This window comes from Oryctolagus cuniculus, chromosome 16, assembly GCF_051225735.1.
Source record: "Oryctolagus cuniculus isolate XC-2025 breed Fujian yellow rabbit chromosome 16, ASM5122573v1, whole genome shotgun sequence".
Lineage (NCBI taxonomy): Eukaryota > Metazoa > Chordata > Mammalia > Lagomorpha > Leporidae > Oryctolagus > Oryctolagus cuniculus.
The window spans coordinates 81,794,710-81,821,897 of NC_142882.1; the positions used below are offsets into that span (position 1 = coordinate 81,794,710).

Consider the following 27,188-nt stretch of genomic DNA (forward strand, 5'->3'; position numbering starts at 1 on the left):
ATGTCTCTTCCTCTCTGTCTACAACTCTGCCTCTCAAATAAATAAATCAATAAAACAAAAATATACTTTGAAAATAATAAAACAAAAGAATAAAAATATCTAAATTCTGCATGAGTTTCGGGGAGACAAATGCCAACAGAATTTCCAAATCACTTTCATTTGAAAAAGAATATGCCAGTTTTCTCCCATGGTGATTAAGCCAGCTCTTACTCTGTCAAAAATACATGAAACAATGATTTTCTTGAAAATTTGCTAACACTGTATGTTACCAAATTGATTTGTTTTAAGCTCTAACTGGGGAAAACTATGTATCATTTCCTTGAAGTTAGCATCTTTTCTCATTTTTACTGGAAATTAGAAATTACTCTTTTGTGCCAGCGTTTTTGCTCATTTTTTTCCCACAGGCTATTATCATTATTATTATTCAGGATATCCTTCCTTGTGTGTGTGTGTGTGTGTGCCACCACAGTCATACCCAAATATCCTTTACAAATGCATATGAGGAAATATTTGAGATCACATAAATGGAAAAAAGTGTACTAAGTTATTCTTATGCCAGAATTTGCATTTTAACAAGCACTGGCACTGGTGCTTTCAGTAGAATGTTTGTGTTCCTCCAAAATTCATGTTGAAATTTAATCTCCACTGTAATCATATTAGGAGCGGGGCCTTTAGGGGATAATCAAGTCAGGAGGAGGACACTTCCCACTTGAATGGGACTGGGGCTCTTCTCCAGGGGGCCTCACACAGAATCTGCCCTTTCTGCCTTTGTTACATGAAGACACGGGAGGAGAGAGACCCCTGACACCAGGTGACTGGGTGTCGGTCTTGCACTTACAGGCTCCAGAGCTGTAAGAAGTAAATTTCTGTTTTTTTTTTTTTCCCCTAAAAGAACTGTTTATTTATTTGAGAGGTAGTGTTAAAGACACATAGAGGAAGAGAGAAGTCTTCCATCCTCTGGTTCACTCCCCAAATGGAGGCAAAGGCAGGAGATGGGCCAATCCGAAGTCTCTTGCGGGTCTCCCACGCGGGTGCAGGGGCCCAAGGACTCGGGCCACCTTCCACTGCTTTCCCAGGCCATAGCAGAGAGCTGGATCAGAAGTGGAGCAGCCGGGGCTCGAACCGGCGTCTATATGGGATGCCGGCACTGCAGGCGGAGGCTTAGCCCACTACGGCCACAGCTCCAACCCCAAGATGTAAGTTTCAGTTCTTCATAAATTACGCAGTCCCTGTGCTGTGACAACAGCACAGACAACTGGGAACAAAAAGTGGAAAAAAACACACCAACCATTGCCTCTATATTTTTCTGTATCTTACAAGTTTTCTATAAAGGCTTTGCAAAACTTGCACACAGAAAGCGTTTCATGAAAAATAAAGTACATTTCACAGAAATAAAGTTTGCGGGTCCTTCGGTAGAGAAGCGAGAGCAGATGCACCTTAGAAGGGACTGGGGACGAGCCGGTGTTAACTGGAGGATGGGAGGGGATGGGCGGTGCCCACAGCCGGCTCCGCTGGGACAGCAGCAGTGGTGCGTGGAAGCGGCCCCGGTGGGGTGCTGGACTGGGAGTCGGGCTAGCTCCTGGGACAGAGGGGCCTTTCAGTAGAGGTAGACGCCGGCAGAAGCGGGCTTCTGGGGACAGGAGGAGAGCCACGGAGGGATCGGGGTGCCGGGCGAGGCGCACACCCTCGCGCGGGTCTCCCCGCCCCAGGTCGGGCACCTGCCCAGGGCGCGGAGAGAGGCACGGCCGCCGGCGGGGCGCTGAGATCCACTCCAGCTGCCTGTGACCATCGCCGCGGGGTTCGGGCACGGGACACGGCCGTAAACCATGAAGACGGTCCCAGCGACGTGTCGGGGCGGCGAAGGGTGCAGAACACGGACGGGGAATTCTAGGGACCCGCTCGGAGGCTCCGCTCCACCGACGGCCGAGGGAAATCATTACAAACGCCCTGAACTCCGGCGCAGGCGAAGTCCGTCTGCGTGCCGGGGTCAGTGACTTAAACGGTGCTTGGTTAGGGGGTAGAGCCGCCCTGGCAGGTTGAGCGTTTAGTGGGGTTCACAGCCGTGAGAGCTTTCCGCTGCGCCGAGCAGGGCGTGGGGGCCGGGGTCTGCGGACTCACGATGGCCCATTCTCCGCGAGGAAGACAGCCCCGAGCCGCTGCCCGCTCCGCGGAGTCGGAGGTGGGCGAGAGGCGCTGCAGCACGAGGCGGGCCCCCCGGCAGGTGAGCCGCGCCAGGCGGTGGGGGCGGCGCCTCCCGAGCGGAGCCGCCCCCGCCTCTGCCCCCTCGCTCGGCCCCTAGAAAAGGAGCGCGCCGGGGCTGCGGGAGTCCCACGCGGCGGCCTCGGCGAGCCACAGCCTCCCAGCTGCCTGCGCCCCGGTTAGGGCGAGACCGGGCCGGCCGAGCGAGACCCGAGCGCCGTGGCGCCTTCTGCCCGCTCCGGGGCGGCTGGTGCCGAGCACCCGCGGCCGCCGCCTGCGCCTCCGGGCGGGCGCAGCGCACGGCCAGCACCGCGCCGGGACGCGCGCCCCGGACACCGACGAGAGCTCCCCGGTTCCCGCGCACTCCCTCCCCGGCCGCCAGGTGAGCCTACCCGGGCGCGGACAGTGGTCAGGCGGCTAACCTGGGCAGGAGGGGCGGGACACGTCCTCGGTCCCACCCCGCGCGTCCCTCTTACAACTGTCCACTGCCGGCTTGGTGCGGGCCATCTGCGGTCTGCGACGATAAAGCGACCCGCGCCTACGGTTTAGATGGGTTTCCTTGATTTCTCTCTGAGAGTAACTTTTTTGGGGGAGGTGGCTGGGTGCAGGGAAGCGCGCTGTCCTGGGTGCTGGGTCCGCCCCCGGCCGGTCCCTGCGCGCTGGGTGACGGCCCTGCCGCGCCAGCCTGGACAGCAGCTCCGTGGCCGTTCGTTAGCCGGCTCAGCGCTATCCTCCACCGGTGCGCCTTAGGTCAGCGGAGCCACGGACTGACCGGGAGTGGTCGAGATTTCGCTGACCCTAAGCGGCCCTGCGCCCCGGTTAGCCTCTCGCCTCTGTGCGTGGACCTGCAGCCAGCTCCCCCCCCCCCCCCCAGCAGCGGGAGGGAAGCCGGGGCTCCCCCGGACATCGCCTTCATTGAGTACTGGTGGAAGCTGCAGCGACTCTGAAACGGAGGGAGGTCCAGTTAGCGGATCTGGGACATTTCCCCACGAGTTAGCCAAACCTCCTCAGGGTTTACCGCAGGCTTCGAATTTTACCGCTCTGTGAGGGGAGGCTGCTGGAGCGCCTGCCCTTTCCTTCTTCCCTCTGAAAATGTTGTTTAAATAGACTATTGAAGACTCGAGTAACTTTGCGAGCTAAAAATGCCCTCTTTCCCCCTTGTTGCTGTGTAGCGATGGGGTCTGCCGCGAGGCGGCGGCTCTCCCTACCCCTGAGCTGCGTGCTGCTCCTCGGGCTGGCCGGCGCGGACCTTGAATTGCAGAAGGGAGTGCTGGCCGGCGTCAGCCCCGGGATGGCAGAGGACGTGGACCTCCAGTGCTGGACCGCGTGCTCGCTGACGCTGATCGATCTCAAGGAACTCAAGATAGAGCGCAGCGTGGGTGCTTTCTGGAATTTCATGTTGTTCCTGCAGAAATCCCCGCGGCCCGGACATTACAGTGTCTTCCTAAACATAGCTCAGGACTTCTGGGACATGTACATAGACTGCCTGCTTTCCAGGTCCCATGGGATGGGCAGAAGGCAGGCGACACCTCCCAAGTATAATTTTCCAGAGAAAGCAACAGGAGGTAATTTAAATGTGTACTTAAGAGGGTAGTTTCATTCACAATTCAATATTTAATCCTTTGGATTTTTCCAAGTTTATTCAACATGACAGCAACTTTCCCTGCGTGATAGGCTTTTTATTTTTACTGGTTTTATATAATTTGGAAACCATGGGAACACTGATGTATAAACACTTGATTCTAAATGGTCTTGGAATATAACACATTTTTGGTAGTCACAAAAGTTAATGTATTGTTTTCCCAAGAATAGTTAGTCGGAAAATGCTTTAACCCTGTAGTTATTCATAGTTGTTGAAGAATATTTAAACATCATGTACTTAGGCTTTTGAAATGATTTTTTGATAGAGTGGTAGAGAAGGGTGGAATCTTGAGTCGTAGTAGAGTAAATATGAACGACTTCTCTCTAATCTACAGGACTGAGTTTTATAAAACACGAGGTTTTAAAAAAAGTTTAAGAGGAAAAACACAGAGGATACCTCAGGCAAGTGTTTATGAGGTCAGATACCTCCTGCAGCAGTTACCAGAATAGATTGTTATTAGTAGTTCTTTATTATTGGTCAAAGTTGTATTTTTGTTGATGTGTAATTGCTTTACTATTACTATTCCACCTTTTCAGGTTATTTGTTAACAATTTTTATTTACTTTGCAGAGTGTCTTTGTTTTAAAGAGAACACCACTTACAGTGAAAATGTGATATATTTTTACCACAGTAGTCAATTGAGCAACATTGTAACTTATTTTTATAAGGTACCTTATTCCCTCAATATTGATCATAGAAACTGTGCCAACTCTAATGCCAGTATTATCTGAAAAATACTGAATCTTGATGTAGTATACTGTGTAGGTACTGAAACGTGCATTTCATCAGCAATCAGCAGGCCATCTTATATATTAAAGTATTTTTCTATGCATTAAGACCTAAAAATTTTGTGTTCTCATTTTCATTGTCTTAATTTGGAAAATAGCAAAAGGCAGTAAGAAATTTTATTTTAGCGAAGTTTAATTCAATAGAATTCTTGTCCTTAGGTGTTATCTTCTTCTTTAAATATTACCTGTGTATGTCTCAAATCTTATTCCACAAAGGATGTGAAGTGTTAAAGAAATCTACCAAACAATGGCATAGCAGGACTCCGAAGAGGAAACTGGAATGATGGGAAATGAAGACAGGAAGTGCTAACATGCAGTTGGTTTAGATTAGTGCTCTTGAGTGCATGTCACAAAAGCCTAAACCTTTGACAAAAGGTACCTGTAGATTCGGTCTCAATTTCTCAGAAGTGAAGAGGGTCTCAGGATTCATGTGCTAATATTAAAACCCAGGTCACGGGTTCAGGAGAAACCACCCTTTCCCAGGGCTCAGAACCCATGGGAACCTGCCCCACAGATCCTCACAATAGCTACCAGGTTACCCAAGTATCATTATAATGACAGATTTCCTTTCTATGCAAGTAGATGCAAGTATACCCAAACTCAAATATCATTCATTTTAAAAGTAGCAGAAGTCATATGACACAAATATGTTCCTGTCTGATGGTCTGACTGAAGAAAGTACTTTGGAGTAAAGGAGGGGGGCATTTTTTTTTTTTTAAATTTATTTAACAGAGTCATAGACAGAGAGAGACAGAGAAAGGTCTTCCCTCCTGTGGTTCATTCCCCAAATGGCCGCGGTGGCCGGAGCTGCACTGATCCGAAGCCAGGAGCCAGGTGCTTCCTCCTGGTCTCCCAGGTGCAGGGCCCAAGCACTTGGGCCATCCTCCACTGCACTCCCAGGCCACAGCAGAGAGCTGGACTGGAAGAGGAGCAGCCGGGACTAGAACCTGGTGCCCATATGGGATGCTGGTGCCACAGGCGGAGGATTAAGCAAGAGAGCTACGGCGCAGGCCCCGGGGCCATTCTTTGAGTTACAGACTACTTTGAAATTGTGATGAAGCTATAGACCTTTTGCTAGGGGTTTTACAAGGATTCAGGAGGGTACATGAACTCCAGGTTAATAATCCTAATGGACTTGCATGGCTCTCAGGTATTCTTTTACACACACACATATATTTTGAAAGGCAGAGTTGGAGAGACAGAGATAACTTCCATCTTCTGGTTCACTCCACAAGTGGCTGCAACACCTGGGGCTGGGCCAGGCCAAAGCCAAGAGCCTGGAGCTGGACCAGAAGCAGAGCAGCTGGGACATGAACCAATGCCCATATGAGATGCTGGTGTTGTAGGTGGAGGCTTAACCTGCTACACCACAGCACTATATAAGCAAGCTTTTCATAATAACTGGGTAGCAAATAATATGTCTGTAGGCTGAATACATTCCTAGATTGAGAATTTTTTATCTTGCCAATTGATAGCGAAGCCTTAAGGAAAACCAGCTGCAAGGGCTAATGGTCTCATTGACAAGGACCAGACACTGAGGAGGGTGTCTAAAACCCTTTCCTTGCAGACGGCCTGAAGAGGTAGCCACAGGCACAGTTGGAAGCCATCATCACACTTACCCAATAATTTACTTACTGAGTACTGACTGCAATCATGAATGAGATATGGTCTCTGTCTTATCCTTGGGAAGTTAAAGTCTGGGGCAGGAGCTTATTGCCTACAGAAGGGGGCAAAGACTCATTGTTCTCAGCCATGGAGTATCTGAGGTACCTGAATGTATCTGGTGCTTTTGTGTGTGCCTCCCGTCAGTGCTTGCCCCTTACACACATCCATTCTGGTCTTGGGCCTTCAGTGAAGAAAAGGAATAAACTGCGCTTTCAGATAATACTTTGCAGGTGGCAATAAAGGAAGGGATTCAAAAGAGAACAAAGCCCATAGAAAAGCTGATGCACATTATCTACTCTTGTGAGCCACAAGGGGACTGGGGCAGGGTGAGTTGCAAGCCAAAGGTCAACTGGCTACTCAGTTCTTTGTAACAAATTTTAACTTTACTCATTTGAGAGGCAGAGGGAGAGAAGAAAGAAGGGAGGGAGGGAGGGAGAGAGAGAGACAGAGAGAGACAGAGAGAGAGACAGAGACAGAGACAGAGGGAGAGAGACAGAGAGAGACAGAGAGAGAGACAGAGAGGGCTCTCATCTGCTGGCTCACTCCCCAAATGCCTTCAATGGCTGGGACTGAGCCAGGGGAAGCTGGGAACCAGGAACTCAATCCAGGTCTCTCACAGCAGTGGCAGGGACCCAACTTCTTGAGCCATTACTACTGCCTCCCGGAGTCTGTATTAGCAAACAGCTGGAATCAGGAGCCAGAGCCAGGAACAGAAGCCAGGGCACACGCCAGTATAGGAACATGGGCCAAACATCACCCCATGGCATTTCATCTGATTATAACTGCAGTAACTTCTCCTTTCATTGAAGATGCTATTATCCATACAGATAGGCTAGCATATAGTTGGGGAAGGTGGAGGAAAAGGAGATAGGAGAAGATGGACCCCAGGGGGTGATGGATCCCCCTCTTACCCGATAGTGAAAGTGGAATGCTTGCATCTCTGCCCAACCCTGCATTCAGTTCATCACATTTGTACTTGAAATTGTAGCCAAGTATTTCCACCATGCAAGTAGGAAAACACTATAAACATGAATGCTACTCCCCACTCCATCCATGTGCTTTGGATGGGGGGAGGCTGTCTCTGGCTCCAGGAGTAGGCAGCACTTAGAGCTAGCCAGTCACAGAGAATGGGGCAGGAGTGGGCATGCGGCCGATTAGGAATCCCGAGGTGCAGAGGCAGCTGTTGGAACTGTTGAGACAGACATGCACACACACTTCTCTGCTGGGCAAAATCCTACTCACAGAGTTTCAGTCCCTTGATGCAAGAATGCCTGTAGCCCAAATCACTGCTAGGTTTGATAGGTCCAGAGCTTGCAAACTTTTTTTTTTTTCTTTTTGGCTTAGACTTGTTGAAGTAGTTCACATGCTGCCTGTCAACTCACATACAGAAAGATTCTCCAAAGAACAATGATATTTATTCAGGTAGGACAGAGCACTACAACTGGAATATGCATGCCATAGTAAACTTTGCACCTGTCAAGAAGTTGGTAAAACAAGGGTGTTTAAAGGCAAATGGGAGAAATCTACATAAACTACTTGGACACCTAGTTCACTGACCTTGGAGACCCACAGCAGGAGGCCCTTCCTTGGGCCAGTGTTCTGTCCAGGGCATCTTGTCTGAATCGTTTCAGTCTTTAAAGAATGTTCAGGATAAACTGTTACAGAAACCTGGGCATACCTGCAGGAGAGGCATGCAATGTATGAAGTGTGTGTAGGACACAAGAATCTTTTTAGGGCCTTTGAAAAGTCACTGAGAAAGTAACTTAAGTAGGCGAGCACAGGGCTTTCTCTGCCCTGCCTGAATGTGACAAGAACAATTTCACCTTGGTATCACCAACTCCAACGAACTGAGAGTCCGCCCTAACTGACAGACCACGTTTTACAATTTCAGTTACGAGAATTAGAGAATCAGTAGTTTTTCTAAAGAAATTGATGATAATATTATACTATAAAATAAATTATTTCTTACTTTGATTTTTAATAGTATTTCACTAAAATTGTTATTCTAAAATATTGCTTTGCCTTTACATATAAAGGTATGTCTAACTAAAACTTGTAAGCAGAATTTATCCCAGCGTCCCCCGAGGGCATCAGGTGGGAACACTCTTCTTGGGCTCATCCGTAGTCTTCACTGCTTTCACCCTCTGCAAGGCGCCCCCTCGAACAGGCAGCCTTTTGAGGGCGATGTCGGTGTCAGCCAGAGGTCCCCCCAGGAACCGCACAGGGGTGCTCTCCACCGTTACGACTGGACCAGAGGGCACCTACAAAAGCCAAAGGCAAATATCTGAGAGCCCATTTATAAAGTTTTTCAATAAGAGAAACATCCACTCATCCTCCAGTTCACTCCGGAAAAGACACAAAATGTGCGCTCAGTGGCAGGGAGCAGCAGGGCACACCGGAAAGGCGAGGGCATCTGGCATGGACAGTCCTGCTAGGCAAAGGACACTGCACACTTTCTGTGGGAAACGTGAAGATGCACAGAGCCTCGTGTCTGTAGCAGCTCCGCGGGAAGCTAGCGCTCCATCAGCACTGGGCGGGCGTGGGTGTGCCTTGGAGATGGGTGTCCCTTAATGATTTGAAATTTGAGTAGGAAAAAGAAGAAAAAAATGAGATGAAAACCCCACACAAATAACGTTTCGGGAACCTAAATTCAATGACTACTGAGAAAGAGGTAAAGAGCAAAGTAAGCTTACCGTCGTGTTAAGGCCTTTAATATCTGTCTGGTGAAATACCGCATTCTGTGGTCGTTCACTGTGTCTGGAGGCTTCTATAGCTTTTTCCTGAAGCCTCTTGGCTTTCTGAATATTTTTAAATTAGAAAGAAAAGTGTATCAGTTGCTGGTAGAGCGTTCGTTATGAGCATGTAATGAAGATACAAAGTGCAGTTAACTGTGCCTCACTTATGCTCTGGCTGTTTATCGGGTAGCCTGGAACCTGCATTGACTCATTCTGGCTAAAAAGGCAATTTAGTTAAGTAGATTGGTAAGTTACACTCTTTGTGTATTGAGGAAGATACCAGTCACCTAAAGATTTCTAGAGGTGCTGGTCATATACGTCCCAGGAATAAAGCAGCTTTTGAGGAAATTACATTTAATTCCCAGCACAAAAGCTAATAAGCCACTAAATGTCTATCAAGTGATGCATGTTTCAAAATATGCTGCATATATGAAATACTAATTTGGTACACTTAAGTGTTTCAAGCATTTAGAATTATATAAATGATACTCATCTTTGCGGTTGATTTGAGTTCAATGTATGAGACATTACAGAGGTGAAACAGGAAGTAGTATGGTCCCGAGGGAGGAGGCTGGTTTTGCATTAATTATCCCTTTAAAATACAGGCAACTATGAAGATAATTTGCAAGTAAGGCTGGGAAGAACTTTGACTGAAAAGGGCCATCCTCGCTACTATTAGTGAGCTTATTCTCAGCTTTGACTTTCCTCTCTTAATATGGTTCCACTACTTTCAGGGACTAAAAAATTAACCATTTCATATCTGGAGAAAGAATTATAACATTAGGCAAAAGTACATCCAAGGTATTAAAGGAAAAGGGTGGGAAAAAGTAATGAAATTTTGGAAATTCATGATTCTTCTTGCAGATTCCAAGTGAACAATTAGCATTATGAACTTTTTTTAAAAAAAGGCTTGACCTGTAGCAGCTGCTGGTTTAAAAAAAAATTTTTTTAAAATTTATTTTAAAGGCAGAGTTACAGAGGTAGAGAGGGAGAGAGAGAGAGAGGTCTTGCATCTGCTGGTTCATGCCCTAAATGGCTGCAGTGGCTGGAGCTGGGCCCATCCGAAGCCAGGAGCCAGGAGCCAGGAGCTTCTTCTGGGTCTCCCACACAGGTGCAGAGGCCCAAGGACTTGGGCCTTCACCTACTGCTTTCCCAGGCCATAGTAGAGAGCTGGACAGGAAGTGGAGCAGCCAGGACTCAAACTGGCGCCCATATGGGATGCCGACACTGCAGGTGGTGCTGGCCTTAGCATTATGAACTTTTTAGAACAGTTTCTAGCTTCTGACTAAAACAGCTTATCACAGGTTCTCCCAAAGGGCTATTTATTTCAAATTCTCACTGAAATGTTAATTTCATGTTCCTTCCAGGGATCAGAGAGGGAGGGAACTCCTGGGAGGAGTGGGTGACACAGGACGGCTGCCTCTTCCGTCCTTCACTGGACTCCCTGCAGAAAGCAAATCCATGAGCAGCTCCAGGTGGAAAGCGCAGCCTTTGTCCTGCGCTCTCCGGGCTGACTTCCACCTCCTCCTTCATGCAGGCAGCAACCCAGCCTTGCTTCCTGCTCCAAAACCAACTGCAACTCCAAGCGGCACCTTGTGTAACTGGGGCAGCCATCACCCTGCACTTCATCTGAGGATCTAACAGTGTCTGACAGGCTGCAGAAAGGTTACCAGAAAAACAGTGAACGCACAGTCATTGCTGAAACTGTCTGTCTGTAAGAACTGGTTACTTGTTGTGGATATTGTAAGATTTAAAAAATCTTACCTTTAATGTTTTAGCATTTGATGTTCTAGCCAAGAAATTTTCCCATGATTTATTAGCCAGTTCTCTTTGTTTGTGTGTGGCTTGTATCTGAAATGAGAAACATAATCAACAGTTTCTGTTTCTGTGCAAGGATATCGAAGGATTGAAGGTTCTTATTTTGAGGCAAACACCTCCCTTCCCAAGGTTAAGGCTGACTAGCAAAGGCAGTAACAGATTCATAGTACTTAACAAGTCAAAATACAGCAGCTTTAAAATGAAAAAAAAAAAATCCTTAGCTGCTCCTTGTATGTCTCAGGTTTGAACTGCTTCCCGTAAGATGTGATGTATAACTGCTATTTTCATAACTGCAGTTTCAGCAATACTGCTTTACACTGTTGCCATTAGTGAGGACAGATCAAAACTCAGAAAAAGTTATCTGAGTGACTTAACGGCAGATTCACAGGAAAAAGTAAAAAGAGATTCTTATTGACTACTAAAAATGCCTTATGCAAAATTATATTGGCAAAACTGCTTCTATTTTGTGACTGCAGCAAGACAAGCAACTCTGTGAGAGTGGTGAGTGTAATGTGGTGACGCAGTCTAGGAAGGCAATGACAGCAGCTTGCTGTCTGGTCCTCAGCAGACTATCTATTAAACATACAATGGGTGAGCACACCGCTGGTTGGTATAGAATATACCTTTCTCTCTGTCTCTCCCTCTCTCTGTAACTCTACCTCTCAAATAAATAAATAAATCGTTAAAAAATTTTTTTTGAAAAGAAAAAAAGTCCTCCTGCTAACTTGAGAATTTGAGATAATCTTTGTGACACAAAGTCCACCATCTCCTCAAGTCACCAGCTTCTTGAATAAACCTGATTTCCTTGCATCCACTCTCGTCTTTCAAGCACTGGCTTTTGAGCAGCAAGCAGTAGCAGTCTGCTTTTGGTAACAATGTCATAAAACATCATGTAATATAAGTCACTGAGTCTCATTATCTTAACTCTGGCTGCTGCTGCTGCTGCTGCTGCTGCTTCTTCTTCTTCTTCTTCTTCTTCTTCTTCTTCTTCTTCTTCTTCTTCTTCTTCTTTGACAGGTAGAGTTATAGACAGAGAGACAGAGAGAAAGGTCGTCCTTCAATTGCTTCATTCCCCAAATGGCAGCCATGGCTGGCACTATGCTGATCTGAAGCCAGGAGCCAGGAGCTTCTTCCTGGTCTCCCACGTGGGTGCAGGGACCCAAGCACCTGGGGCATCCTCCTCTGCCCTCCCAGACCACAGCAGAGAGCTGGACCAGAAGAAGAGCAACCGGGACAGAATCCGGCGCCCATATGGGATGCCGGCGCCACATGCGGAGGATTAACCAAGTGAGCCTGGGCGCCGGTCCCAACTCTGGCTTCTTTTAAAACTATAGAAAGTCACTGAAATAACAGAAAAGAAAATAACTCATGGCTGAAACATTCAAAAGATAAATATACCCTATGGATAACTTCATCTTGTTTATACATAGAAATGGATAGCTTGTGCCCCAGTGGTATCCTATGCCTTACTTTTGCATATACTTTTTGTTCATTCTGCACATCTTGGCGAGCTTGGCTTTCAATCATTTCACTCTGCAGAGAAACAACCATCTTTCCTATGTTTTCTGATCCTGCTGTAATAGCTTCCAGACTTTTTTTATCTGTAGTGACTGGTCTTAACTTTTCCAATTTTATTTCTTCATATATTTCATTCCATATTTCTCCAATCTGTTATAAGAAAGTTTAAGTTTAATGAAGTTAAATGATCCAAAAAAAGATATAATTTTATGTAATTTTTTAGCTATTCCTGTTAATTCACAAGTTTTTCCTAACTAACTTCTTGAAATAAGCTAGGTGCACTGGGAATGATTTGGGGTACCAGTTCAATAATTCAGAAGGAATTGACCAAATGTTTTTCCATGATAAAGTGTCCGTGTGTGATGCGCCATGATTTATGTCCAGCCCACGCCCTCTGTTTTCACAGCTGTAGAAACTGCTAAGTTAGTCTCCTCTTCCTGCACCACCGCAGGCTCCCTCCCTAACGGTCTACAGTGACAATCAGGCAAGCTCAAGCTGAATTTGCGAAGAGTGTCCTCCAACACTAGAACCAGCCACCCTGAGAAATATGGCCCTGCCTCTCATTTTCCGGTTAAGGTAAATTATAACTGGATCTGAAGCTTTTATCTCCATGGTTCTATCATGCTCTTGTACTCTGGGTTATCTAGAAATTAATGTACCTGAGACAATTTAAGATTAGAGAAAATTTTACATATCTAGGTTAGGCACAAGAGTTAGCTTTTTTTTTTCATTTGAAAATAGTGGTTTATTCAACTACACTCAAATACATAGTGCTAATATTAATAGGATGAAAATACTTTACTAAAAAGACTTTCCTGAAACTTCAAAATTATTTATTTACTGGTGAAAATATAATTAGTGAGATAAGCAACCTAATATTCTTTCACCGGGATTTGATCATGACATAAAGTAATGATAAGATATTTTAATAAGTAGTAATAATATATTTTAATAAATAACATTTAATTCTAGTTCCTAATCTTCTTTAAAGAGAATAAATTACATTTCTTAAATGCTGTCAGGATTCTGAGCAGCTCCACGTCAGTAACAACCATTTTCTTTTTTTTTTTTTTTGACAGGCAGAGTGGACAGTGAGAGAGAGAGACAGAGAGAAAGGTCTTCCTTTTGCCGTTGGTTCACCCTCCAATGGCCACCGCGGCTGGCGCGCTGCGGCCGGCGCACTGCGCTGATCCGATGGCAGGAGCCAGGAGCCAGGTGCTTCTCCTGGTCTCCCATGGGGTGCAGGGCCCAAGCACCTGGGCCATCCTCCACTGCACTCCCTGGCCATAGCAGAGGGCTGGCCTGGAAGAGGGGCAACCAGGACAGAATCCGGCGCCCCAACCGGGACTAGAACCCGGTGTGCCGGCGCCGCTAGGCGGAGGATTAGCCTAGTGAGCCGCGGCACCGGCCAGTAACAACCATTTTCTTTTTTTTTTTTTTTTTTTTTTTTGACAGGCAGAGTGGACAGTGAGAGAGAGGGACAGAGAGAAAGGTCTTCCTTTGCCGTTGGTTCACCCTCCAATGGCCGCTGCTGCAGCCGGCGCACCGCGCTGATCCGATGGCAGGAGCCAGGATCCAGGTGCTTTTCCTGGTCTCCCATGGGGTGCAGGGCCCAAGCACCTGGGCCATCCTCCACTGTACTCCCTGGCCATAGCAGAGAGCTGGCCTGGAAGAGGGGCAACCGGGACAGAATCCGGCGCCCTGACCGGGACTAGAACCCGGTGTGCCGGCGCCGCAAGGTGGAGGATTAGCCTATTGAGCCACGGCGCCGGCCGTAACAACCATTTTCTAACTAATAAATTGCTGAATGAAATCTTATTCCATGAAAAATACCCCATTAATGGTACATTTCTTTAACAGCATTAGATGCAAAATTTGGAAAATAAAACTGTACAATATATAAGTGATTGCCCATAATTTTTATGAGCAGATCATGTATTTTCCAATTGATTATTTGTCAGGTAGCTTTTAATAAGAAGGTTACTTAAAAGGTACTTACTTTAAAATCAAGATATCTATGTATGATGCAAAGGGTGACAAAATCTTCAGCAGATAGGCCTGGTAAATTTTCAAAATCTAAACAAAGGTCATAAAGAGAATTTACTTAAATAGAGCAAGTCATTCAAGAGGCATGTGTTTATCATAAAAACAAATGCAAACAATCATTTCTGAGTTCACCTTAATTTAAGAAAAAGTTACTCCTGTGAGAGCATCTGGCTGATTCCTATGATTTAACCTCTGACAGATCATCTTTATCTGGACTACAGAAGAGGAATAATCCTTTCTGTGTTTTTGCTTTCAGAGGCTGAAGAGTGTTTAAGGACTTTTTCCTTAGTAGGAAGCAAGGACATCAAAAACAAAATTAACTCAGATGACTGCAAATGCTATCCTGAGTCTAATCATCTAAACTAACTGCTTCTGAATCTGAGCTGCACACTGGAACTGGCTGGAGAGCTTTAGAAAATACTGACGCTGGCATCCCAAACCCACAGAATCTGACGTGTGGTTAGGGATGCAGCCTGGGCACTGGAGTATCAGTGGGACATCCATTTACCTGTATAAAGGGACTTTTGTTCATTCTATTTGAGAAAATGGGTTCCTGAGTAAAATCAGCATGCATAGTGTGCACATTCACACAGGCTGTTATAAACCAGAGGAGCAGTTTCTTACCTAGTTTGCCCAACACAGCATAAATTTTCGCTCTGATATTCTCGGCAACGTCCATAACTGCAACAGATGGGCAGTTTGCAGGCAGTGGCATGATTTTTTGTTCTTCTTGAAAACTAGTAAACAAGGGTTTCTTTGTATCTAGTCATGGAAATACAGAAAGGAGAGATAAAAACCATAGGGAAAAAGAAGTTAATCTTAGATTTTAGTCTACAACATAAAATTTATAAAAATATTTTAACAGTAAAAATGTCATATATGGTTACTCTTTTGAAAGCATAAAGAATCAGTAATTTCTTCCACACTCAGTAACAAAACTTAAAGTTTTCATTATTATTTATGTAAAGTTTGAAAGTTCTACAAAATTACTTTGAAAAGTGAAACTTACATAAATACACTAGCATTTATGAGATCTAGAAATTGAATATGTCAGTTTAACAATGATGGCACCTCCTTTGTTTTTGGTTTCCATCTACTATGTTATAAATATAAAAATATTTTATGATGTTATAGATAAAAACTCAGAAATAATAAAATTGCATTAAAATAGAAAAAATCAGAAGTATTTTTGTTTAAAATGAAGTAATACAGTTTAAATGAAACATAGGAATCTTAAAAGATTTAGAAAATGTAGCAATACAGACTATATAAATGAACTATAAATTCTGATATTGCAAGTTTCATTAATGTAGAATCTAGTAATTAATTTATTTATTTATTTTTATGTATTTGACAGAGTTAGATAGTGAGAGAGAGAGAGAGAGAGAGAAAGGTCTTCCTTCCATTGGCTCACCCCCCCCAAATGGCTGCTACGCCGATCCGATGGCAGGAGCCAGGTGCTTCCTCCTGGTCTCCCATGCGGGTGCAGGCGCCCAAGCACTTGGGGCATCCTCCACTGCACTCCCGGACCACAGCAGAGAGCTGGACTGGAAGAGGAACAATTGGGACTAGACTAGAACCGGGTGCCCATATGGGATGCCGACGCTGCAGGGAGAGGATTAACCAAGTGAGCCATGGCACCGGCCCCTAAATTTATGAACATTTAATTGTTTTCAAGCATTCTGCTTATATTGTAAAGTTTTATTGGTAAGTGAAATATCACTGAATCTATATTTGAATGCAGGAAAGCAAAAGAAACTTCTTTAGAAAGTACTGTTAGTTTTTTTGAGTTAACGAACATAATCAAATACCATTTCTTGAAAATACTCTATAAAAATATGAACCTGCCACTAATTTACTTGGCTTTCTTCCAATTATTCAGATTTTATGTTATCAAGTTTTTTTTTTTGTGAAAAGAATTTTAGACAAAGGCGTAAAAGTCTTCATACCTTCCCAATACCTTTTAAAATTCTCTTTAAAAAATAAGCATTTGCTTCTACAAGCATAAATAAACTTACCAATGATCTTCCCATTTTTGTCACGTTTTACTCCTAATTCTTTTTCTTCCTTTCTCCATAATTTAATTAAAAGACTAGCAGCTGTCTGATCTTTCTTCCCTCGCCAAGCATTGACATGAGCTGCTGTTTTGGGATTATCACAAAATTCAACCATTATTCCAAGTATTAGATTACAGAATTTTTTTTGGCTCAACTTTGGCAAGGAAAAGGAAAGGAGAGAAAAAAAGGAAAAAAAGTTGCCATAAATATTAAGGATTATTGCCTTTAAAAAAAAGGAAAACTTGTATTATCAGTAATTTCACCATTATTAGCAATTAGTATTGCACACTAAATAGATATTTTAGCAGAACTGTATTAAGTAGAATCCTCAATCAAATGAGTTTAATTCCTGAGAAAGAGGCATATATCAAAGGTTAAAGTTGGTATAAAAGTGTCATTAAAGAATATTTGTAATTTCTACTGAACCTGATTGGCTCAGTCCATATTTAATACAATCCAGTAATACTCATAACAGACACACAGCAGTAACATGTGTCAGGCACATATGTATGTGAACACATCTGTGTGCACCTGCACACATACACCCAAAATATCACTCATTTGATGCTCCTAACAGTGTGATGAGGTAGCTGCCATTATCCCCGTGCGGCAGGTGAGGAAGCACAAGACACAGACATCAACCATTGTTCTTTCAGGGGGTGAAGAGGCACAAGTAATTTTCACACCTTTGCGAAGTCAAAGTCATGTTAATAACATGAAGGCCGATGGCAATCACAGACGGTGGCACGGTTGGAACTCTATGCGAGTCAACCTCGAAGAGGTTTACTGCAGCACAGTGTACTTTTCCTCCCTATCATCGTGACTTTGGACCCCACTTGGAGTCAAAGCTAGCAGGGGTTACAGTCATTGCAGCTGCCGCCTGGGCAGTGTCCTTCTGGAAGGCTGAGAAAGCTCATTCCATGACACATGGGCTGTGACACACTGGACTTCACATCACCTCCAAACTGTACACTGTTCTTGAGAAACACTTACTTTGCTCCTTATCCACTGTTGAAGTAACACCTGGACAGTAGGGACTCCATTTTAGAGCACCCAAGACTCCATCTTGAGAAATCACCCCCCATCGTGAGACTCAGGTCTGGAACTATGATCTAAAACTCACACAGTGACAGTCCTCAGACAGTAACAGTACACTGCATCCCACTTGGCAGAGCATAGAAATTTGCTACCATGATAGCTCAAGTTTAAAACAAGCTGCACCTGGATTACTATTAAGATTATAATTTGTCTATTGTCAAGATTGCAACTGATATTAGTTTCTCATAGGCCTTATTCAGGTCAGCTTGACCCTAGTAAACACGTATTCCTCCCAATCCTAGCAACTATGTATTCTCCCTCCTCTCCTTGTGGCTTTTGCCTTTATAAACCCTGTTGCTTTGAACTTCAGGGTCCAGAGCTCTTTAGGGCATGAGCCCGCTCTCCACCCTGACAATAAAGGACTATCAGATTTTATCAGTGGGTGGTGCTGCTCTGTTCGCACTCGCTCAGGCACAACACTGTGGCCCTTAACCTTTAACACTAGGGAAAGAAGCCAGAAGTTACTAATACATGACCATGGGTTTTGATACACCTAGCTCTTCATAAGCTGTTTCTTAGCAGATTGATGGAACACAATGAAAAAACAAATTCTCTGTTTATGTATATTTGGGAACATTGACGTAAGTAAACGGATTTCTTAATTGGAAGAATTTTCAGAGTGTTTCCAAATACTTATTTATTCATGTATTTATTTATTTATTTTCATCTGATTTGAAAGGGGTGGGAGGAAGGGAGAAGGAAGGAGAGAGAGAGAGAGAGAGAGAGAGAGAGAGGGAATCTACTACTTTACTCCACAAATACCTACAACAGATAGTGCTGGCAGGCTGAAGCAAGGAGCCTAGAACGTTTTTCTTTTCTTCTTTTTTTTTAAATTTATTTGACAGGTAGAGTTATAGACAGTGAGAGAGAGAGAGAAAGAGAGAGAGAAAGGTCTTCCCTCTGCCGGTTCACTCCCCAAATGTCCACCACGGCTGGCGCTGTGCAGATCCGAAGCCAGGAGCCAGGAGCTTTTTCCTGGTTTCCCATGTGGGTGCAGGGGCCCAAGCACTTGGGCCATCCTCCACTGCCCTCCCGGGCCACAGCAGAGAGCTGGACTGGAAGAGGAGCAACCAGGACTAGAACCTGGCACCCATATAGGATGCTAGCACCGCAGGCAGAGGATTAACCAAGTGAGCCACAGTGCCGACGAGCCTAGAACTTAATCCACGTCTGCCATGAGGATGGCAGGGACCCCACTATCGGAGCCATCACTTGCTGCCTCCCAGAGCGCACATTAGCAGGAAGCTGGCTTGGAAGCAGAGGTACCAGGACGTGAACCCAAACACTCCAGTGTGGGATGCGGGCATCCCAGGTGGGACTTAACCACTGTGCCAGATGCCTGCTCCTTCAGGGTCTTTACTACGCTATTTTACTATGACTCCTGTAGGGGAGATTTTGTTTAAAACAAGGCATTTGAACATGATCTGGGGCAAATCTATTCACAGATTAGTTTTTGCTACTACTCAGGTTAGAAAAGGCTAATAAAGACATACTTATCTTTTGTCTCATAATTGTTATAACTATACTTACTGCCAGTATATCCAAAAGGAGAAAAATGCCTTCCTTCTCAAGAAAGTAATCCTCTGAGGAATAACACCCCAAAATGCAGCACCTTAAATTAAAACAAAGTTATTCATTTGCCAAAACTTTATTGTTAAATTCAATTGGTAGAGCCTTCTATCAAAGCATTTGCAAATAATATCTGTTCTTAATCCCTTTACAAGTAGCTAATGTTTTTACTCAAAATATACAGAACTCTGAAGAAACTTCAGCAGTGTGGTTTACTCTCAACTACTTTTTAATCGATGTCAGTGAGTTATTTTTCATCATTGCTTATTTCCTTTCTGTAAATGCAACATTCTCCTTTGCTTCCATGACATTAAGGATTCTTAAAGATCTCCTCTAGTTGCTCTGGTAACTACTGCTTTTAGGTTTATCTGTTTGTTTCTCTTTCAAGATGCTGGCGTGTCTGAAACATTTGCTAGGTTGGGATTCCACTTCATATTTGGTGAATAACCACAGAGGCCAGTCGCTATTCCTCCTGGCATTTTGAGCTCCCCTGTATCCCTTTACTGAACATGGTTCCCTCACGAAACAGAGAGACCCTTGTTTCTACTGCTTGTTCCATGGCAGCGGCTGTGGAGGGGGTGGAGGTTGGCGCCTAAAAGGCCATCGGCTTGGTTCTTTCCATTCACGCGGTCTGGTTACCACCTCTGGGGTTATACCACATTATTTTGGGTTCTGAGGATATTTCTGGATGTGATTTACGTTTCAATTAGCAGTAGACTAAATAAAGCAGAGCAAGTAGGCTTTATCTAACCAACAGAACAAGAAGGCTGAGTAAAAGGGAACCCCTCTGACTGCCCTGAGAGGCAACCTGAAGACGGCTCTTTCCGGGCCTCGGGTCTGATGGCCTCCAAGTCCTTAGACCTGCACCTGCAGGCTGGAATGACCACAGACGCTCTGGTCTCCAGCCTGCTGACTTCTGCCCTCCACATGAGACTTTGGGGCCTTGGTTATCACTGAGTCTCAGAGAAGAGAGAGAGAGAGCTTCCATCTGTTGGTTCACTCCCTAAATGCCTGCAGCAATCGGGGGGCGGGGCCAGGCCAAAGCCAGGAGTCCAGAACTCAATCTGGGACTCTCACAGGGTGGCAGGGACCCAGGTTCTTGAGCCATCACCTACTGCTTCCCACAGTGCACATTAGCAGGAAGCTGGAATTGGGAACTAAGTGTGGACTCAAACCCAGGCTTTCTGATACGGAATGAAGGTGTCCTAACAGTCCTAGCAAATGCCTGCCTCCAGGAAACATGTCTTGAGGAGGATTACAGCTGCGTGGGTACTTCTGTGAGAATTATGGAATGATATGCCTTAGCATATGCATCTTTAAAAAGAAAAAAGCTTAGAAAGCATTAAAAAAAACCCATAAGCCCTCTGTGTAATTCTGCCTTTCTAATAAATAAATCCTTAAAACAAAACAAAGCAAAACAAACCATAAGACAACTGTAAAGGGGCCGGCACTGTGGCGCAGCAGGTTAATGCCCTGGCCTGAAGTGCTGATATCCCAGATGGGTGCCAGTTCTAGTCCCGGCTGCTCCACTTCCGATCCAGCTCTCTGCTATGGTCTGGGAAGGCAGTAGAAGATGGTCCAAGTCCTTGGGCCCCTGCACCCTTGTGGGAGACCCAGAAGAAGCTCCTGGCTCCTGGTTTCAGATGGGCACAGCTCCAGCCATTGCAGCCAATTGGGGAGTGAACCATCGAATGGAAGACCTCTCTCTCTCTCTCTTTCTGCCTCTCCTCTCTCTTTATAACACTTTCAAATAAATAAATAAACCTTAAAAAAAAAGACATAAGAGTGGCTTTGTATTTGAATAATGGAGAGGATAACTTTCCAGAGTATGTGGGCATCATTTTTAGGCTAAAAGAAAAAGGCATCGAAGGAGCTATCTTTCTGATACAGTTTTGAGGGAACAAAATCGGGGTATAGGCTTCAGGTATAATTTTCTTATGTTGTGACTCTACCTAAGTGGGTTATAGCAATACTTACCAAATGCTGTCCAGCGTACTAAAAAGAAGCACATTATAGCCTAAGCCACTCTGTAACTTCTTGGGGTCTGTTTTCATTACATGAAGAATTATATCTACTCCTTCTGTTCCAAAAATTTCCTGTTTAAGAGATTTGTTTAAAATTATTTCTTGAATTTTTGAAATAAATAAATATACACTCCATTCTTTCCCTACTTCTGAAATAATTTTATTCTACCAGGAAGATTTTGTTAGCAACATTTTCAAGAAGATAGTATTTTTAATATAATTTTAAAAATTCAGACTTGCTTGTTCTGAGGAATTTAAGACAATTATTGTGAAACTAATAATTAAAGGCATCAATGTGCCAACATAATATCCCTTGCATTTTTCTTCCTTTTCCTTTGAAAACAAAAATACCCTGTAGGACTGGCCCCCTGATTTTCTCTACATCACAATAAATGCAGTCTAGCAACTAGCATCACGCCAGATGAATACTATACAGCAATAGCAGACATGTCGAATGCTTCCAAGAGAGAAGTGTTTTAGTGGAAGTTAAACCTTTCAATAATTTATATGATGTTACTACTACTTAGTATTTTCCCCTTATCAATTATTTTACTCATTTTCTTTTTGTTTAGTTCTGGATCCCAGTAAGCAAGACTATGATTATTTTTCCAGAAGAGCACATGGTATCAGAATATGAAGAATACTGTATAAAAGTATGGAGCTAAGCATGTATTCACTGTTCTTAAAAGCTATCTATGTAGGGGCCAGCGCTGTGGCGCAGCGGGTTAACACCCTGGCCTGAAGCGCTGGCATCCCATATGGGCGCTGCTTCGAGAACTGGCAGCTTCACTTCCCATCCAGCTCTCTGCTATGGCTTGGGAAAACAGAAGATGGTCCAAGTCCTTGGACCCCTGCACCTGTGTGGGAGACCCAGAGGAAGCTCCTGGCTCCTGGCTTCGGATCGGCGTAGCTCCGCCCAGTTGCGGCCAATTGGAGAGTGAACCATCGGATGGAAGACCTTTCTCTCTGCCTCTCCTCTCTTTGTGTAACTCTGACTTTCAAATAAATAAATAAATAAATCTTTTTTAAAAAAAAGCTATCTATGTAAATCTTCACCATTTTTCAATTTTATCTTTTTTTTAAGATTTATTTTATTTATTTGAAAGACAGAGTTACAAAGAGATGGAAAGACAGAGAGAGAGGTCTTCCATCGGCTGGTTCACTTCCTAGATGGCCGCAATGGCTGGAGCCGTGCCGATCTGAACCCAGGAGCCAGGAGCTTCTTCCAGGTCTCCCATGTGGGTGCAGGGCCCCAAGGACTTGAGCCATCTTCCACTATTTTCCCAGGGCATAGCAGAGAACTGGACTGGAAAAGGAGCAGCCAGGACTAGAACCAGCGCCCATATGGATGCCAGCGTTTCAGGCCAGGGCTTTAACCTGCTGCGCCGCTGCACCGGCCCCCAGTTTTATCTTTTCAATTCCATTTCTTTCTATTTATCAATTTCTGAGACTCAGACTACACTATGGAGCTCAACGTGATCAAAAGAAATGAAACTCTTACTCTTTCAGTTTTAGGTATGAACCCAATTGAAAGCCCAAAAAACATTTACAATAGTAGACACTTTAGAAAACTGTTTGGGCAGTTTCTTATAAAGATGAATTTATATCTTCTTTATGATCCACCAGTTATATTCCTGTGTATTATTCAAGACAAATGAAAGCATGCGGATCAGTAGGGGAATGGATAAACAAATTCAGGTACATTCATGTAGTAGAGTATCATTCAGCAATAAAAAGATTTTAAATACTGATATAGGCATCAACATGGACATATTTTGGAAATATGATGCTGGATGACAGAGATCAGGCATAGGAGAGTAAACACTTTGTTATGCCATTCATACAGAGGCAAAACCAATCAACAAGAATGGAAACCTGAATGATGACTGCTTAGAGGTGAATGGGGGATGGCCGTTAAGAGGATGAGGAAATTTTATAGGTATATGGCCATAGTCCATATTTTAATTGGGGTATTAGTTACTTAAAGGGGTATATAACACTCATCAAAACCTACTGACATATATATATGTATGATATATATATGACTTGTACATTTTACTGTATTTAATTGTCCTCTTACCAAAAATATTAAATTTTCACAAGATTTTAAAAAAAATACAACATCTGCAGGCACTTTTTTTTTTGACAGGCAGAGTGGACAGTGAGAGAGAGAGACAGACAGAAAGGTCTTCCTTTGCTGTTGGTTCACCCTCCAATGGCCGCCGTGCTAATCTGAAGGCAGGAGCCAGGTGCTTTTCCTGGTCTCCCATGGGGTGCAGGGCCCAAGCATTTGGGCCATCCTCTACTGCACTCCCGGGCCACAGCAGAGAGCTGGCCTGGAAGAGGGGCAACCTGGACAGGATCCGGCGCCCCAACCGGGACTAGAACCTGGTGTGCCGGCGCTGCAAGGCAGGGGATTAGCCTAGTGAGCCGCGGCGCCGGCTTCTGTAGGCACTTCTAAAAGAAGTTAGGTGATTGGGAGATCTAACCAAAATTTTGATTCATGGGCATACGTACCTTCCTTTGAATATGATTTTCGCAAAGACCAGATAAGATAAGTAATATATCAGACTGGATTTCCAAAACAATGGCCTCTTCATTTTCATCAGGGTTGCTTATAATAGTTTTAAATATTCCTGTTACAAAATATTCAAAGATTGTAAAGGTATTAGAAACCCATATTTTTATTTTTATCAGTGTTTAGAAACCACTTCTAAAAACTTTCTTCACTCAAATTATTTTAGAAGCGGGGCTACTTTCATTGCATAACAACCAGATGCTGTGGACAGAGGATGATAAATTGATTTCCTGAGTCTCTCTTCAATCGGTAGCCCCACATACGGAAAATTCTATAAACACATGTATATAGCACTGCAAACACTGAACTTCCATACGATCAGTAGGCCTGCAGACACAGAAACACCAACACAGAAGTAATGTCAGGCCTTTAAAAGGTGCCCTCAACAACCTGATACTTTGCCCAGCAAACTGTGTTTAGAAACAGAGTTGGGCCGGCGCCACGGCTCACTAGGCTAATCCTCCGCCTTGTGGCACCGGCACACCAGGTTCTAGTCCTGGTCGGGGCGCCGGATTCTGTCCCGGTTGCCCCTCTTCCAGGCCAGCCCTCTGCTGTGGCCAGGGAGTGCAGTGGAGGATGGCCCAGGTGCTTGGGCCCTGCACCCCATGGGAGACCAGGAGAAGCACCTGGCTCCTGCCTTCAGATCAGCGCGGCGGCCATTGGAGGGTGAACCAACGGCAAAGGAAGACCTTTCTCTCTGTCTCTCTCTCTCTCACTGTCCACTCTGCCTGTCAAAAAAAAAAAAAAAAAAAAAAAGAAAGAAAGAAAAGAAAAAAAAAAGAAACACAGAGTCTTCACAAGGCAGCCATGAATGCCTTCGCAAGTACTTGTGTGTGACCCAGTGCCAGCCTGTAGTCTGCCTCTATCTGCCTCTCCCCAGGCCAACTTTAACAAGTGTGGAAGATCTCTCCAGGCATATTCCTCTCCTTGCAGCTTTCTGTGTCTCCTCATGTCTGCCTGAGGATATCTTCCGCAACTTCAGGCAGCAGTATTCTGTGTCTTTTAAAATCCGTCCTTTGCTTGTAATCAAAATTGAAGGACTGGAAAACAACCTCTAATACTGATCAAATGACATTCACAGTAAAACAGGGTCTCAAAAAGGAACTTTAATCTTTAGATAAGCAACGAAAGTTATTTTTTCCTGTTGAACGGATCACTGGCATTTGCAGGCAGATACGGAGCTACGTCCTAGAGTAGAGGCTTACAGAGATATTCCTGGTCCTGTTGGGATGAATTACAGGTGGGGAGTGAGACCCTAGGGAGGCCCCTGGAGCCTGATGGAGGACAGGTGTGGGGCTTCCCAGGGACATAGGCCCCTTGTCCAAGGGCATCTTCTAGGAATCCAACCTGGGGGCCACAGGTCTGTTTCTGTTTCTAGATTATCTCATTCTCCTACCTAGGTGTAGGTCTATAACTTCCCCTGCTGTCTTTTATTTTATTTTATTTTTTTGACAGGCAGAGTTAGACAGTGAGAGAGAGAGACAGAGAGAAAGGTCTTCCTTTTCCGTTGGTTCACCCCACAAATGGCCGCTACGGCCGGCGTGCTGCGGCCGGTGTGCTGCACCGATCCGTTGTGTTGAGCTTCCTCCTGGTCTCCCATGGGGTGCAGGGCCCAAGCACCTGGGCCATCCTCCACTGCCTTCCTGGGACACAGCAGAGAGCTGGACCGCAAGAGGAGCAACTGGGACAGAATCTGGTGCCCCAACTGGAACTAGAACCCTGGGTGCCGGCACCTCAGGTGGAGGATTAGCCAAGTGAGCCGTGGCGCCGGCCTCCCCTGCTGTCTTTAACATATAGTATAATAATACTGAATGGCTTTCTCCACATTTAAGTATACTTAAACTCTCTGCCTTTCTCTTTCCTTGTTCTATTCTAAATCATTCTATTGCTTCCAGTTTTCTTCCTAGAACAGCACTGTACACATAACCTCACTGACACCTCCCTACACCTCAAGATTAAGGTAAACCGTGGTAGAGTATCACTCAAACCCTTTCCAGCTTGTCCCCTGACTATATAACTAGCCTTATCCATTTGTCTTCATAAGACCCTGGTTCCTCTTAAACTAGCTCTGAACACATCATCAGGCATGTTTTAGCACTAAGTCTTTGTTCATGCTATCCCTTTGTTTGAATAGCTATCCCATTTTTTTTCCCTCTTGAAAATACTCTTACCCTCACAAGCTCCTATTAAGACGTCCTAGCCTTTAAAAAGCTACCCAAGCCTCCCAGTTTCTGCAACACACACTATTTATACGACTAACCAAGTGCCTCACTGATGGTGTCAGGTAACACACGCTATCTTCCTATGATATATGTATTGTCTTTTGTGTTCTCATCAAAGGCAAGGTCCCAAGTGTCCTGCTCTATAAATGTTTGCAACCCAGTCTCTACACAGAAAGTGTAAAACCACTGAAGTTTATAATGCGGTTACTGCTTATTGACTGTCTTACCACCTCCAATCGCTTTAAGATTTGGTGAGATAAGGCCCTGCCTCCGAGATCTCACATGAGAACCAACACCAACTTCTCTCCCGCCAAAGGGAGAAGGACCTGGGACGAGATGAACCTTTACAATTGTTCTCTTTTCCCTATCACATCTCCCAGACCAGGCAAATTAAGACTTCTTCCAGGATGTGTAGAAGACTTATTTCCTGGATTTTCTGCGGTACGGAAGCGGCAGGCCTTAAGGACCACTGCCTGTGACACCAGTGTCCCATATGAGCCCCTGCTCGAGTCCTGGCTGTACTGGATGGCCCAAGTGCTTGAGTCCCTGCCACCCACACGGGAGACCTGGATGGAGTTCCAGGCACCTGGCTTTGGTCTGGCCCAGCCCCAGATGTTGCAGCCATTTGAGGAGTGAACCAGCAGATGGAAGATCTTTCTCTCTCCCCCTTCCTCCCTCTCTCTCTCTGTAACTCTACCTTTCAAATAAAATAAATAAATTAAAAAAAAAAATTCAGTAAACTAGCATGTTGTTTTTTACCTGTAAGTTGCTGAATTGCTCCATTCTCACAAAGATCTGTGTTTACAGTCTCATCTTCTGTGCTGACCATGGCTCGCAGGAGTCTTAAACTGTAACGCATCTGGGCAAACTTGTTGCCGCGACCACCTGAACCATGAAAACTGTTGCCATGACTAAAGAAGGGATCTGAGGAGAAAGATCAATAATTTACTCTACATCAAGAAGCTTCAAACATTAAAGCAAAATGCTTAAAATAAAATAAGACAATATATCAGATATCTTATAAATCTACCTCTAAGTTTAAACGGATGTCAAAATTTTGTCATATTTGCTTTAGAGAAACAAAATTTCATCTCCCTTTTTCTATTCTCAGAACAGATACTGCTTTAAGATTTTATCGAGTATATCATATCATGCATTTATTTTGCAGTTTGCCTCTGTTACTAAATATGTTTTTGAAATTATTCATGTTGTGGGCTGGCGCCATGGCTC

At 44.5% G+C, this 27,188-nt stretch overlaps 2 protein-coding genes across 4 annotated transcripts in view; one reads left to right on the plus strand and one right to left on the minus strand.

Annotated features, from left to right (window-relative positions):
• Positions 1–3,373: 3,373 nt before the first annotated feature.
• Positions 3,374–8,110, plus strand: FAM237B (family with sequence similarity 237 member B). Its single transcript, XM_051853363.3, has one exon. It carries the CDS (start codon positions 3,374–3,376, stop codon positions 3,791–3,793), a length of 420 nt encoding a protein of 139 aa, XP_051709323.3. The 3' UTR covers positions 3,794–8,110.
• Positions 8,111–8,251: 141 nt separating this feature from the next.
• The window catches only part of CFAP69 (cilia and flagella associated protein 69), a 61,696-nt gene continuing 42,759 nt past the window's right edge, over positions 8,252–27,188 (minus strand). For 2 of the 3 annotated variants that reach the window (XM_070059825.2, XM_089316181.1), the window contains 11 exons: positions 26,718–26,882; positions 23,676–23,794; positions 21,112–21,230; positions 19,096–19,177; positions 16,429–16,621; positions 15,035–15,172; positions 14,364–14,440; positions 12,317–12,514; positions 10,793–10,879; positions 8,987–9,091; positions 8,252–8,554 (listed from right to left, as the gene is read on the minus strand). In XM_070059825.2, coding sequence (XP_069915926.2) covers positions 8,384–8,554; positions 8,987–9,091; positions 10,793–10,879; positions 12,317–12,514; positions 14,364–14,440; positions 15,035–15,172; positions 16,429–16,621; positions 19,096–19,177; positions 21,112–21,230; positions 23,676–23,794; positions 26,718–26,882 — 1,454 coding nt within the window. In that variant the 3' untranslated portion in view covers positions 8,252–8,383. Of the gene's footprint in view, positions 8,555–8,986; positions 9,092–10,792; positions 10,880–12,316; positions 12,515–14,363; positions 14,441–15,034; positions 15,173–16,428; positions 16,622–19,095; positions 19,178–21,111; positions 21,231–23,675; positions 23,795–26,717; positions 26,883–27,188 lie in introns of those variants that run through there. The other variant, XR_016223183.1, reaches the window with a different exon arrangement.